This window comes from Strix uralensis, chromosome 14, assembly GCF_047716275.1.
Source record: "Strix uralensis isolate ZFMK-TIS-50842 chromosome 14, bStrUra1, whole genome shotgun sequence".
Taxonomy (NCBI): domain Eukaryota; kingdom Metazoa; phylum Chordata; class Aves; order Strigiformes; family Strigidae; genus Strix; species Strix uralensis.
Genome location: NC_133985.1, coordinates 9560908 through 9573607, shown reverse-complemented (window position 1 = coordinate 9573607; position 12700 = coordinate 9560908). Strand labels below are relative to the sequence as shown.

Sequence of the window (12700 nt, the reverse complement as noted above, 5' to 3'; positions counted from 1 at the left end):
CGAGCCCCTCACGGCCCCGGGCGCCGCGTGGCCAGACCTTACCGGGGCTGCTGCCACAGGGGGACGCAGGCTGCAACCTTGGCGCTCAGGGGTGAAAGCTGCAACAGGGCGGGAGCCCTCGAGGGCCCGGGCCCAGTGCCGCGCGGGCGAGGGCCGGTTCGACGCCCGCTCAGCCGCCCGCCCCTGAACTTGAGCCAAAGCGCCACCAGAGGGCGCCCACGAGCCCCCCCTGCCTGTCTCTTAGCGACAATGCTCCGCCCAATTTCCGGCATCCGCGCCGTGATTGGTGTGTGTGGACGCCTATCAGCCCTCAGGCCCGCCGCCCGGGCCGGGCCGGGCCGGGCGGAGCGGAGGCCGGGGGCGGTGCGGGCTGAGTGCGGGGCGGCGGCTGTATGGCGTTCTGCCGGCCGGCCGTGGTGCCCGAGCAACCGGGCAGCGCCCCAGAGTGACCCCGCAGCGTTGCTGTGGTTGTCGCCGCGGCTCGCACCGGCTCCGGACCCACCCTACGAGAGAAGGGGCCGAGGCTACAAGGACAAGGTAAAGGGCGCGGTGTCGGGCCCCACCAGCGGCGGGTTTGGGCTCCTCCGCCCCGTGCCCGGCCCGGGCGCGGCGCGGGGCGGGCGTTGTGTTGCCCGGCCCGGCCCGGCCCGGCCCGCCGCCGGCAGACCGCTGGGCCGCCGGCCGAGCCCCCGAAGGGCGGAGGGCAGGCCCGGGCATGTCCCGCGAGGCGGCGCGTGCGCGGTGCGCGGGCCCGGGGGGCGGCGGCGGGAGCTCGCGGCGGGACCTGCCGGAGGGCCCCGGCCGGGCGGGCCTTGGGGCTGGTGTGGCTCAGCGGGGGTATCCCCCAGGCCGGGGGGGGCCGTGCAGCATTGAAGCGTGAGTTAAAAATTACTGTTGCGGTGAAGGGCAGGGTGCCTGCGCCCCCCGCCCCCAGCCCCACAGCCGCCCGGCCTGCGCAGGCCCAGCTCGCTGCTCCAGGGGGAGCTTCGCTGCCAGCTGCATCCCTCCCGAGGGTTCCCCGCCAACGGCAAAAGTGTTTAGACTTACAAATGAGTAGTTGTCATACCTACAGAGCAAGGAACGTTTCTCTCTGCTTTAGAGACATCTGGAACTTTGTAAGTTTTTCCCCGTTTAGCTGTTTGATACACGCGTAGGTTTGTTTCTCGTTACAGATGATTGAAACGCTTGTAACTACTGAAGCTCAAGAATTGTTGTACCAGCTCACAGCCCTGTTGGAACAGGAGTTAAGATGCCAGCCAAAGGCCTCTGGCCTGAGACTAATTGAATCTGCTCATGATAATGGTCTCCGAATGACTGCAAGGCTGCGAGACTTTGAAGTGAAAGATCTCCTCAGTTTAACTCAATTCTTTGGCTTCCATACAGAGACGTTTTCGTTAGCTGTGAATTTCTTAGATAGATTCTTGTCAAAAATGAAGGTAAGGCTTTTTAAAGTACAGACTCTCAGTCACTAGCTTCTGCTTGTTGCAGTGTTGTTCTTAATGGAAGTTAGAGCATCTTGGCTTTAGATGACTAAAGGTTAAGCTCCTTGCAGATATTCCGATGGTGCAAAAGCTAAAAAACAGCTTTCCCTGTTCAGATTTTACTATTGTTGAAAAAGTTGTGTCTTCTGGGGAACAGAAGGAAGAAGGCATCAGTTTCAACTTAAGGGTACCCATAGGCTTGGAAATCCAGGCCGTATTAATGAATTATGTCAAGACAAATTGTCTTGCTTGTTGCATATATATGAGAACACCTTAAATTACTTATTCATTGCGGTTTCAACTGACCCATAAACCTTGTCTGTATCAAGAAGCTTGATGCTGTTCAGCACTCAGAATCTGGTAAAACATTTAGTTAGCTCTCCATTCTACCGTGCATCTGTGGCATGCTGACCTGGGTTGTTTTTAATAGTCTAACGAGACAGGATTACCACTGTACTATTTGGTCAAGAACAAAAGCTTGTTTTCCTTCTGTGTTAAAACAGAAATGAGAAAGCTAGATGGAGTGGATAGGAAAATGATGATTTGAAAGGCTTCTGAATCCAAAATAAGCAGTAAAAGTAGGGACTGTAATGCCTATATAAGTCAGTTTTTATATATATATTGGTGTGTATATATATATATAGAAAAGAGTTTAAAAACGCTTTTTTTATATAAGTCATTATGTACAACACTAAGTCCTAAAAGCTTCCGATTAGGCCATTATAGAACCTCATTAAGAAACCAGCTCTTCCTCAATCAAAATACATTGTTCTGCAGTCTTGCTTTTTAAACGAATGTGACAGAATTTGTACTGTTTAACAGTCCTCTTGTTTAGTTAAGTTAAAAATGTAAGTAGATAAAAAACTGATCTCTTGATCTTCAAAAAGCAGAACAACCCTCCCAGTCCCCCATAATTTTCCTGAATTACACTGGTGCCTATATAGTTTGGTACTTACATTTTGAAATGGCCAGTCAAAGGCCTTCCTCTTTGAAAGTAACAACAATTTACTTTTCTTTAGGTACAGCCTAAACACTTGGGCTGTGTTGGACTCAGTTGCTTCTACTTGGCTGTGAAGGCATCAGAAGAAGAGAGGAATGTTCCCTTAGCCACTGACTTAATTCGAATAAGCCAGTATAGGTTCACTGTTTCTGATATGATGAGAATGGAGAAAATAGTATTGGAGAAGCTGTCTTGGAAAGTCAAAGCTACAACAGCCTTCCAGTTTCTTCAACTATATCATTCACTCATTCATGAGAATTTAAGCTGTGAAAGGTAAAATATGTGATACTTATTTTGCTATGACTGCATATGATCAGGAAGTCTATGTAGAAAAACTAAGCGGGGATATTACTTGAGTAATTGGCCTTTCTATACTTAAAAAACTCAAAAAATTTCCCCCTTATCAGTAAATATAAATGTGAATATCTGTGGCTTATTATTATTTTAATTTTAAATGTTGTTTGCCTAAATTGAAGAGTATTGCTCTCTGAGCCAAAACCCAAACTTGCTCAGTAATGATGGTATAATAAATCTCTGCTTATGCTGCAGTAAGTATTGCATGATTGGAAAGATTTCAAGATCTAGCTTAGAGATTCCTTTTGCTGGTAAGCACTGAAATTTCTTGTTGGTAAGCCTATTTTGACAGTGCAACTCTCCCCAACATAACACAAGATTTATTTGTGGCATTGGGACTGCCAAAACTGAACATCAGTTTGTCTGTAGCCCCAGAACTTCTGGGAGAAATGAGGCCTCTTTTCAGATAATGAATATTCTTGCTGCTTCTGAGTTCCCAGGGTGGTGGTGCCTTGATCAAGCTTGTGTTCTTCTACAATCACTCGTCTGTTTTTATTGTAGGAGGAAATACCTTAATTTTGAGAGACTTGAAACCCAGCTGAAGGCATGTCACTGCAGAATCATGTTTTCTAAAGCGAAGGTAAATGTCTTGAAAACTCGGAAGACAATGAGACTTCTGAACCTTAACAAAGCAATGTTTAAAAACATTTTCTTTCTCTCCAGCCTTCTGTCTTGGCACTGTCTGTTATGGCACTAGAGATAGAAGAACAAAAACTACTGGAGTTGACAGAGGCATTGGAATTTCTGCAGTTGCATTCCAAGGTATGTATGGATAAAGTTGTAGGGGAGGAAGGAAGAAAAGTGCATGCAAGGGCCTACACAGTGGGGAAGGGAGAGGTCCATTGGCATACTGGTTTCTTTTGTGGCTTTGTTGGGTACTTTTTTTTTCCATTTCGCTTGGCATCTTTGGCTTCCTATCTTATGTGAAGGAGCTGAAAGTACATGTGTGAAATAAGGATTTAATGAGTCATTAACATATGAGATTCTGTCTTGCTATTTAGATAAACAACAGAGATTTGACCTTCTGGAAGGAACTGGTGTTAAAGTGCCTTACAGAATATTCATCAAGCAAGTGTTCCAAACCAAATGTCCAGAAACTAAAATGGATTGTGTCTGGACGTACAGCACGGCAGCTTAAACACAGCTACTACAGAATAACACACCTTCCTACAATTCCAGAGACCAGCTCATAATAGGTAACTCCTTGTAAAATCAGCTTCTGATACTGTAGAAGTATGTAGCTGTTAACTACCGCCAAGTTTCTTATTCCATATAGGTAACCCCTTGAAGACATGTAATATAAGCATAGTAGGCTGGTCAGAGAGGCTGGTCTATTCTCGTGTTCATGCTTGAGCTGGTGCTGTACCTAAAGAAGTGGCAACCTACTGTATGAATGCTGGAGAAAGAACTGATTCTCTGGTGTGCTGTAGGAGCACAAATGTGTTCTACAGACATTGGGACCTCATTCCAACTAAAATGTGGAGTAAAACTGGTAAAAAAGCAGAGGAAAAACTTGGCTTGCTCCTGTCCTAAAAAGAATCGGCTGAGAGGAACAGTTGCCTGTTAGAATGAGTTTCTTGTAATCATTCACTTAAACCACTTAAAAGACAGTTTTATACGGTTTTACTTGTGTAACTGTCTGTTTAGTAAAGTCTAAAAACTATAATTCTGTTATATTACTGGTTTTTTACTCTGTAGAAATGGTGAACTACTTCTTTATCTAGCCTTTAATTCCAAAGGCTACGTATAACAGCTGTCTTGCTCTTGTCTTGTTATATTAAAGTCTGATGCTTTGTTTGGCTCCTGTAGAAAGCTCTGCAATTGACTGTTTTGGTTTTGCTGTGTGGGTTGTTGTTGTGGTTTTTTTTTTTATAGGAGTACAATAAAATGAGGAGAGAACCATCCTGTGACCTTGTCAACAGACACATGAATATTTGAGAAACGAAGTCTGAAACATGAAGAACTCAACTCATGGAAAGAACATGTAACATTTCAGACTGAAGATCCTTCCAGGAAATTGTTCTTTTCATGATGATTACAACAATATTCAGTGTCAGTTTTCAGTCTTATTTGTTAGACTGTTTACTGTTCAGTGAAATACAACAAGACCAATACAAGGAATTTTAACACCTGATAGTTTGTAGAGCAGCTTGTGTAGTATAACATTGGTTTACTGTAACTGCAGGTGCTGAATTATATATTTAATTTTAAAAATCTGGTTCACTTTCCAAAGATGATGTGACACTAGGGAATCATAGTGTGCAGCAGCGCAGTGCTGCAGTGTCTCAAACTAGGGACTAATCCTGCTCAATGTTGATGACAATAGCAAATGCCTGTCAGGCCACCTGACAAGCTCTTTGGGCAGTGTCATGTGTCCACACGTTCCTGCTGGGCACGGCACGGGCCTTCTACCAGAGACGCATTAAAAACTAAGCTAAGTGATACCCACTGAACATGTCAAGTAACTAGAGCAGGAGCAAGGAGAAACCTTATTTCATTGCCTTATAAAAGGTAGTCACTAACACAGCATCAGTAACTTCAGTATTTTAGAAGAGGTGTAGTTTACAGAGATAATGAATTATTTCATAGAGTGTAAAAACTTCCTAATACCTAATGAAGGCTGAAGGAAAGTACAGGGTCACCTGCCCCGAGTCTGACCTGTTTTCCAAAGTTTCACTGTACAAGAGGTTACTGCTGATGCTGACCAGGTGCATTTTTACAGGCACTGTAGGAGCAGGGCTAGTGCCCCATCTGGGTGTGTCTGTAGGAGCAATCTAGTTGAGAAACACCGACGATTGCTTCAACTCTGATCTCTTGAATGGTAAGCTTCATAAAATATGTTTTTTCTGAAGACCAGATCAGCACTTGATGCATATCGTGCTTCTTGTGCTAACAAGGAAGTGAGTAGTAAGAAAGTATTACTGTATGTAAGATGAATAGGGGTGTTGGGGGAATGTTGCTAATGTCCTCTTGAATTCTGCATCACGGTGCAGCAGAGGCTGTTAGCGATAGGCTGGTAATACCTGGCTGCCAGTATGAACTGACTCGGGAGAAGGAGAGATCAGAATGTTCTGAATATAGTGGGGGCTTAGATATTAGCCAACCCCCCCTTCCCTTTCATGGCAATAGCTGAGGGGGAAACCAATCTTTGCATATCTCAAACTGGTTAAACCTTTCACAGAAGAGTTCATACCAAAGCTCTATACTGGACAAATCAAGCCTTCTCGTGAGCTCCTGGGAGTGATTGCACCGCGTAGAGTAATTGGGGTTTGCATCTGCCAGTGCGCTCTGTGCACGGTGCAGGCCTGTAAAAAGTATACAAGTGATTTGGACAAAGGTGTGGTCAGCCTACTGGGAGAGGGAGAAGATGCAATGTGCAATTGTAATTGTTGTGTCCCACTATGAAGATATGTACCTTTCAATTAAACATTGAAATGTGCTTAACTGAGTAACTCTTTTCCTGTTTGTTATAAAACATCTTTATAGGCTTTCTACTAAGTGACTTATATCTGAATGGTACCTGGAAAACTTCCAGGCAGGAGATAAAAGATTATGGAGGTTTTCCTCAAATTTATGTTTTCTGAAGAGGTTGAGGCTGTGTGGGAAAGGCTAAAGAACCAACAGGAAAAAACTCAGGGTGCCTGATGGAAATTATTTCAACTTGGCCCATGATTACTCTAAATCCTCTGAAAGTGTTAAGATAGAAAAGACTGACTTAAGTAGCTCAGACTGTTCAAATTTGACTTTATTTATCTAGCTGACTTCCATTATTTATCTAATAGTACATTGTACCTGTTTCTACACATGTATGATGCTTGCTGAAGAGAATCTGGCACTCATATAAGGTTTTGCACTGATGTGAGCATCCCAATTTAACTAGTTAAAGTTTAGCTATACATTTCTGTGCCTCACTCAGAGCAGCTCTGGTCCTTTTGATAGAGAGCAATGCTGGGGCATTACTCTGAGCTGATCTTGAACCAGATGCATGAAAAAATGCCAGTAGCCTGTCCTCCACTCCTTTACATAGCCAAGTAACGCTGAAAGAGTGCACAGGATAGTTTCTGATAGCAGGGGTTGCTCTAGCTACTCCATCACGTATCCAAATTTATGTGTCTGCCAAATACCTGTTACTGTTTGTCTAAAAAGCAAGAGATTGAATCACAGTGACGCTGTTGTGAGATGGAAAACAAACCACTTCAAGTCTAAACTGAGAACTGAGTAGATGCTAAGGAAAGGTATAGCATCAGTATCTTCTTATTTTCATCTACCTTCTTCCAGAATTGGAGGTCTGTGACTTGGGGTAGATAACAGAAGTAGCTAACCAGGTACTTCAAACCTTTCCTCTTACAACAGTTCAGAGCTGAAATGCCTGAATACATCCTTCACATTTGTCCTCTTTCCCTGACATCAGCCTTGGACTTAGCTGTAGGATGACTATCATGCTACTTCTTAAAACAGAAAGTATGGTAATGAAGTTCAGCTTTGAAAGCGTATATAGTAAATGTAATTTCATGCACTGAAGTGTTAGATGCCATTCTAAACTTCTGCTGTAAGCAAAAAGACATACAAAACTGGCCTGTACAAATCAACTGCTGTAACAGAAACTACTATTTCCCTGGATAGCTTCATTTTGATGCAATGTTAACCGTTTTCTATTTTCCTCTGTCTTCAGTTACTTTTGCAGCAGTCTTGTTCACTTCTTAACTATACCATCTACTGTAGATACCAGAATCATGGTAAAGATACAAAATTTTGTAGCCACAAATCAGCATTTGGTATCGCACAACTTTCCTTGGTTTAGTAAGGCAAGTTCTCTAAAACCCAAGCGCAGTGTATGGATTTACTTTACATTCTGTAAAGATGATATGGGTAGAAGCAGCACAACTGATTATTTCAGAAGTATTAATGCTTGCTTGCTCGTACACCAAGAAAGCAATGGATGTAATTACAATGAAAGCATTCCTCCCCAACTACTGCTTTATTTTTGCCATATGCCAACTGAAACTGATACAATTTTAGAAATAAGGCTCAGCAGTATGATGGACAACTGCTGCCAATTTATCTCCAGTGAGACTTCTGCTTAGGACTTAAGTAAAGGCAGTAGTTTCAGTGCTCAGAATACAGTAGGATTTGGCAGTCAGGTTTTCTTCCTCTGTTAGTCTGACAGAGCCTTCATCCTGTGTAATACTGTGGTTAGACACTTGCTCAGCTGCATCCTTAACGAGTAGAAAATTCCTGATACGTAATTGGCACATGCAAAGTGTTATATCGCGCAATAGCTAAATTTAAAATGCAGCTATTAAATTTAAAACTCTGCAAAATCTACAGCTTCTTACATACAATGTCAACAATTTGTGCTATATGTTGGTAATGAATAGATGCAAGATACCATTTCCGACCTAGGGACTTCCTATGCCTTTCCGAAGTCATTACATTCACTTTCAGAATCTTAGATACTTATATGGAAAGGCTATATTACATTAACACATAAAATTATTTATAACCAGACTTTCACCTGACCTTTCAGTTTTGTAGGATCGCTTACCTGGTAACAATTATTAATCATTAGTGCTATACTTGACAGCACAGTGGACTGTAAACCTTATTTGAGGCAAGATGCAGTAGTTTCTTTATTTAAATCATTTTAGAATGACATTTACGAATTCTCAGAGGGGTGCTACAGAGGGAAAGTGTAACTGTACTCATCCTAATATCCTTCCTGCTGCAAGTTAAGAGAAAATATTAAATAGCTTGCTTATAACACCTATTCTTTGCTGGTGAATAAGATATTCTTGCATAAAGACAAATTGTATATTTCTAACTGACTAGTTTACTATGATGTTTATAAAAAAACCCACCAAAACCAACATTCTGCTTAAAGATGTTACTTTTTGGTTTACACTGTTCTCTGTGATTTGCCCCGTAGTATCAGAAAGTTATTGCAGCTTATAAATCAGCTGTTAACACTTTGTCTTCATTCTACTGGAAGAGATCGTCTTTCTCTTCACTGAAGTAATTTACTTGACAACAATCCATTGAAGAGAAGACTGAAGTATTCACCAGTCACATGATTCCAGTCCTTAAGTGTAATGTGCAATTCCTTTCAAGGAACAGAGATAAAAACAGTTTACTTTTCAAGACTAGAAAAGTCTGGTCCTCCTTTGCTGTAATTTCCAGAAATTTCTGCCCCACTGAAGTCAAATCCAGGGTTCTGATGGGGGTAAGAAAAAGGTTTAATAGATTATTTGTAATAAAAATGTTTTTTAAAAACCCCACTAACAAAAAACCAAAAAGCCCCAAACTGTTTCTGTTAATATTCTGCCACTGTAACAAGAACATGTGACTACCCATTTGTCATCCATTTGCCATGGCGCTGAAATTCTTGGAAAATGCATCAACAAATAAATATTGAATTGTCATAGTTTGATTGACTACTGCTGAAGTGACTTTGTTCACAATTTTGCAAACAGTTAGATCTCCCAGTAAAGAAATGTTAAAGAAAATTTAAGAAAAATTTCTGGCTTCTGGTGTCACTTGAAATTACTATTTGAAAATCTAAGTACCTGCCATGCTGGATAACAAGTTTCATAAGAATTATGTTCTTTGTTGCAGTATGCCGTGTGCTGATTCAGCTGTTAAGTCATAAGTTGTAATTCTACAACTTTGCAGACATACACAGGAATAATTGCATGCTAAAGGTGTCCCAAAATAATTCAAGCAGTTTTGGTAAAAGGGCAAGGAAAATATTTTCCAGCTAACTATTCTACATCATTTGATGTTATACTGAATAGAGCTTGATGTTAGAAGTTTGTTGTAAATATGGCTATATCATAATTCTGGATAAAACCAGAAATTGTGTGTAGCCTAACCTAAGAGAAAAGTTGTTAGTATTATGCCACAAACCCTAAAACAGCAATACCCTCCCAAACTCATCTTAACTTTTCACAAAACCTTCAGACAGACTACAGACAGAATAACCTCTTGAAAGTACGCTGATAAAGCCTCGTGAGCATTCTACATCTATTGAACAACAGTATATGTTTCCATGGCACTGGACAGCAGAACAACTTTGCTCAGCTTTCATGGCCATAACCTCTGAGTGCAAACACAAAATATAAGGAGTAATTATGGTCCTTTAACTTGCCTCTCTTTGGAATCGCTCCAGTGTAAGTTTCCTCTGCATCTGGTCCTGTACCCAAGGATCAGCAGCATATTCATTTTCTAACAGAGACGTCCAACAATTTCCAGCATCTCGATTTGTCTTCATTAGAACAATTCGTATCAGCTTCCTGTCTTCTGTTGAAAGAAAACAGACACAAAAAACAACCATTAAACTCAGTCCTACATGCTGGTCTTTTCTGTTGTTTTGGTGGATTCACCATTAACAAGCACAGGATTTTTTTTGGTGAAGTAATTTAAACTCTTAATGCCAATGCCAACAGTGTTATTGATAAATAAATAAACATTAACAAGAAACAGAAAGGCTGAAGCAAAGATAGCCTATACAGCCATCTCGCCCCTTTCTGGCCTGTAAAATGCTGAAGCTGTTTTAAGGGACTAAAACACAGAAACACAGTTCATAAGTACTTCTGTTGCAAACATAAACTAACCTTTTAGAGAGGTTCACAAGAGAGAAAAGATTTAATCTATTAATATATACAGCTCAGTTAAGGCAATAATGAAAGATTTGAGGTTAAGCTTTACAGACAATTATTACCACTAAAAGCCAGAACTAAGTTTTAGTGACACTAGAGGTATAATCAATTTACTTAAACACAGACAGCCTATAGAAAATATACTAGAAGTACATTTCAAAGTTAACATATAACTAAAGGATGTTTAGTTCTACTTAACTGAATAAATATAGAATGATAAAGTGTATTTTGAAATTATTCACATACTGGAAAAGAGTAGGCTTCACTTCACAATGTTTACACTTCTAGTTTTCATGTTTAAGTTACTAAATCATTAATCAATATTTAGAATAAAGATTGTATGGAAAACAAAATCCATCACATAAAAACACTAAGTGAGGGGCACAGTCCATAAATATGATTGTCAAACCCCAAAATATTCTGAACACTTTACAACATTATGATGTAACGATCAGTGAAGCTTGTTTTGCTCATTATCTGTAGGTACCTTAGTGTGATTTTTTAAATTGCTTTTTGATTCTCTTGGACTCTAGGTTTTGTCACCCATCCTAAAAATATAATGCACATAATGTCACCTATCCCAAAAATATAATGCCTAAGCAGAGAAAAAACAAGAAAAGTAACAATTACAGAGAGGCACGGACCACAAAACTGGACTTTAATTATCCAGCTTTAGTGAGGGTTTGCAAGGAACTTCTCACTGTATGGGAGTGTTGGTAATCCACTGACCGCCACCTTTCAAGATACAGCATTTTTCCATTAACCTTAATCTCTAGGGGTTTTGTACTACCTTGGTTCCTTAGTCTGGCAATAATGATTGTCTTTTTTACAAAACTACGTACAGGGAAGAAAGTAATCTTTCCCATTAAAACAAGGGGGTAAACTCTTCTGCAGCATATTTTGAAAAATTCTACTATCCTCATGATGTCATTTCAGATGCAGGTTATTACCTAACGTCCATGTTCCTTCATCAGTTATTGTGGAGTCAAAAAGTTTACCCTGCAAAAGACACATACAATATTACAAAACAGCAAAACCTGTTCAGTGTCCAGTTCATATTGAATTCTGAACTATTACTGCCAACTTACCTTCTTGTTTTCTACTGAAAATGAATGGGTGACCCAGCCCTACAAATATAGACTTGCACAGAAACTATCAAAGAAGTATTTTTTGTTACACAACCCTTATTTTTTTTAATGAAGCATTTAATACAGTAAAAATATCTGTCAGTATTTCACTATCTCACTTCATTGAAAGGGCTTATGTTTCTCAAAGGAATAATGACATTTTTAATAGACTTGCCATGAAAATGCCAGTGTTTCTGCCAAGGGTAATGTACAGCTCTGGTGCAATGTATACACGTTACGCCACAAAAACCTGTTTGTTACCAATGTAAATCTGTTTTTTTGGCTTTCCGCAGCGATCGAAGCTATGCACTAAACTCCATCCAAATCACTATAAGAACACAAACTCACGTGAATTTGTGTTTTTTATTTCTTCTATCCTCTTATAGGATCGTGCAATTCAACAGAACCGTTTCTAATGGAATGGGCTGCCCAGGGCAGTGGTGGAGTCCCCATCCCTGGAGGTGTTTAAGAGTCGGGTTGACATAGCGCTGAGGTATATGGTGTAGTTGGGAACTGTCAGTGTTAGGTTAAGAGTTGGACTGGATGATCTACAAGGTGTTTTCCAACCTAGACGATTCTGTGATTCTGTAATAGATTTTCTTTCTAATTTATCAAAATGTAGGTATCTAAAGAAGGAAAAAAAGAGGACGCAGCACAGCAGAGAGGTATTTGGACCCCCCCAGGCCGGAGCAGGGCTCCCCGGCGCCCCGAGGCCCCGCCCGCCCTCCCTCCCTCCCTCCCTCAGGCCGCGGCGCCCTCCGCTGCCCGCCGGCCCCGGTACCTGCAGCACCTCCCGGCCCCGCACGGAGAGCGCGATGTGCCGGCTCTGCAGGCCGCAGCGGACGTCCTTAGCCCGGGTGCCCGGCGGCACCTGCACCTCGATGAACACCTCCTCCAAGGTCTGATACCAGCGGCCCCAGGGCGTCCCGCAGGGCACCACCCCGCTCCGCTCCTCGAAAGGAGCCGACATGGGAGACGGCGGCCACTCCGCTCCGCTGCGGCCCCTCCCCGCCCAGCCGCGCGCAGCGGGCTCTGCACATGCGCATGCACTCCGCCCCCTGCACAGCGCCGCGAGCGGCAGCG

The 12700-nt window shown here is 42.1% G+C and overlaps 2 protein-coding genes across 3 annotated transcripts; one reads left to right on the top strand and one right to left on the bottom strand.

The window, feature by feature from the left end:
* The first annotated feature begins 321 nt into the window (after positions 1–321).
* Positions 322–6279, top strand: CCNG1 (cyclin G1). Of its 2 annotated transcripts, none has more exons than XM_074883214.1 (7): positions 322–537; positions 1173–1436; positions 2501–2754; positions 3337–3415; positions 3499–3597; positions 3837–4031; positions 4711–6279. In XM_074883214.1, exons 2-6 carry the CDS (start codon positions 1173–1175, stop codon positions 4026–4028), a joined length of 888 nt encoding a protein of 295 aa, XP_074739315.1. In that variant the 5' UTR covers positions 322–537; the 3' UTR covers positions 4029–4031; positions 4711–6279. The 2 variants fall into 2 exon arrangements, with proteins under 2 accessions (XP_074739315.1, XP_074739316.1); XM_074883215.1 differs by lacking the exon at positions 4711–6279 and adding an exon at positions 4112–4647.
* Positions 6280–6562: 283 nt separating this feature from the next.
* Positions 6563–12668, bottom strand: NUDCD2 (NudC domain containing 2). The gene is made up of 4 exons (XM_074883216.1): positions 12399–12668; positions 11441–11489; positions 9980–10131; positions 6563–9046 (listed from the first exon to the last, which is right to left on the bottom strand). Exons 1-4 carry the CDS (start codon positions 12585–12587, stop codon positions 8963–8965), a joined length of 474 nt encoding a protein of 157 aa, XP_074739317.1. The 5' UTR covers positions 12588–12668; the 3' UTR covers positions 6563–8962.
* Positions 12669–12700: the final 32 nt, after the last annotated feature.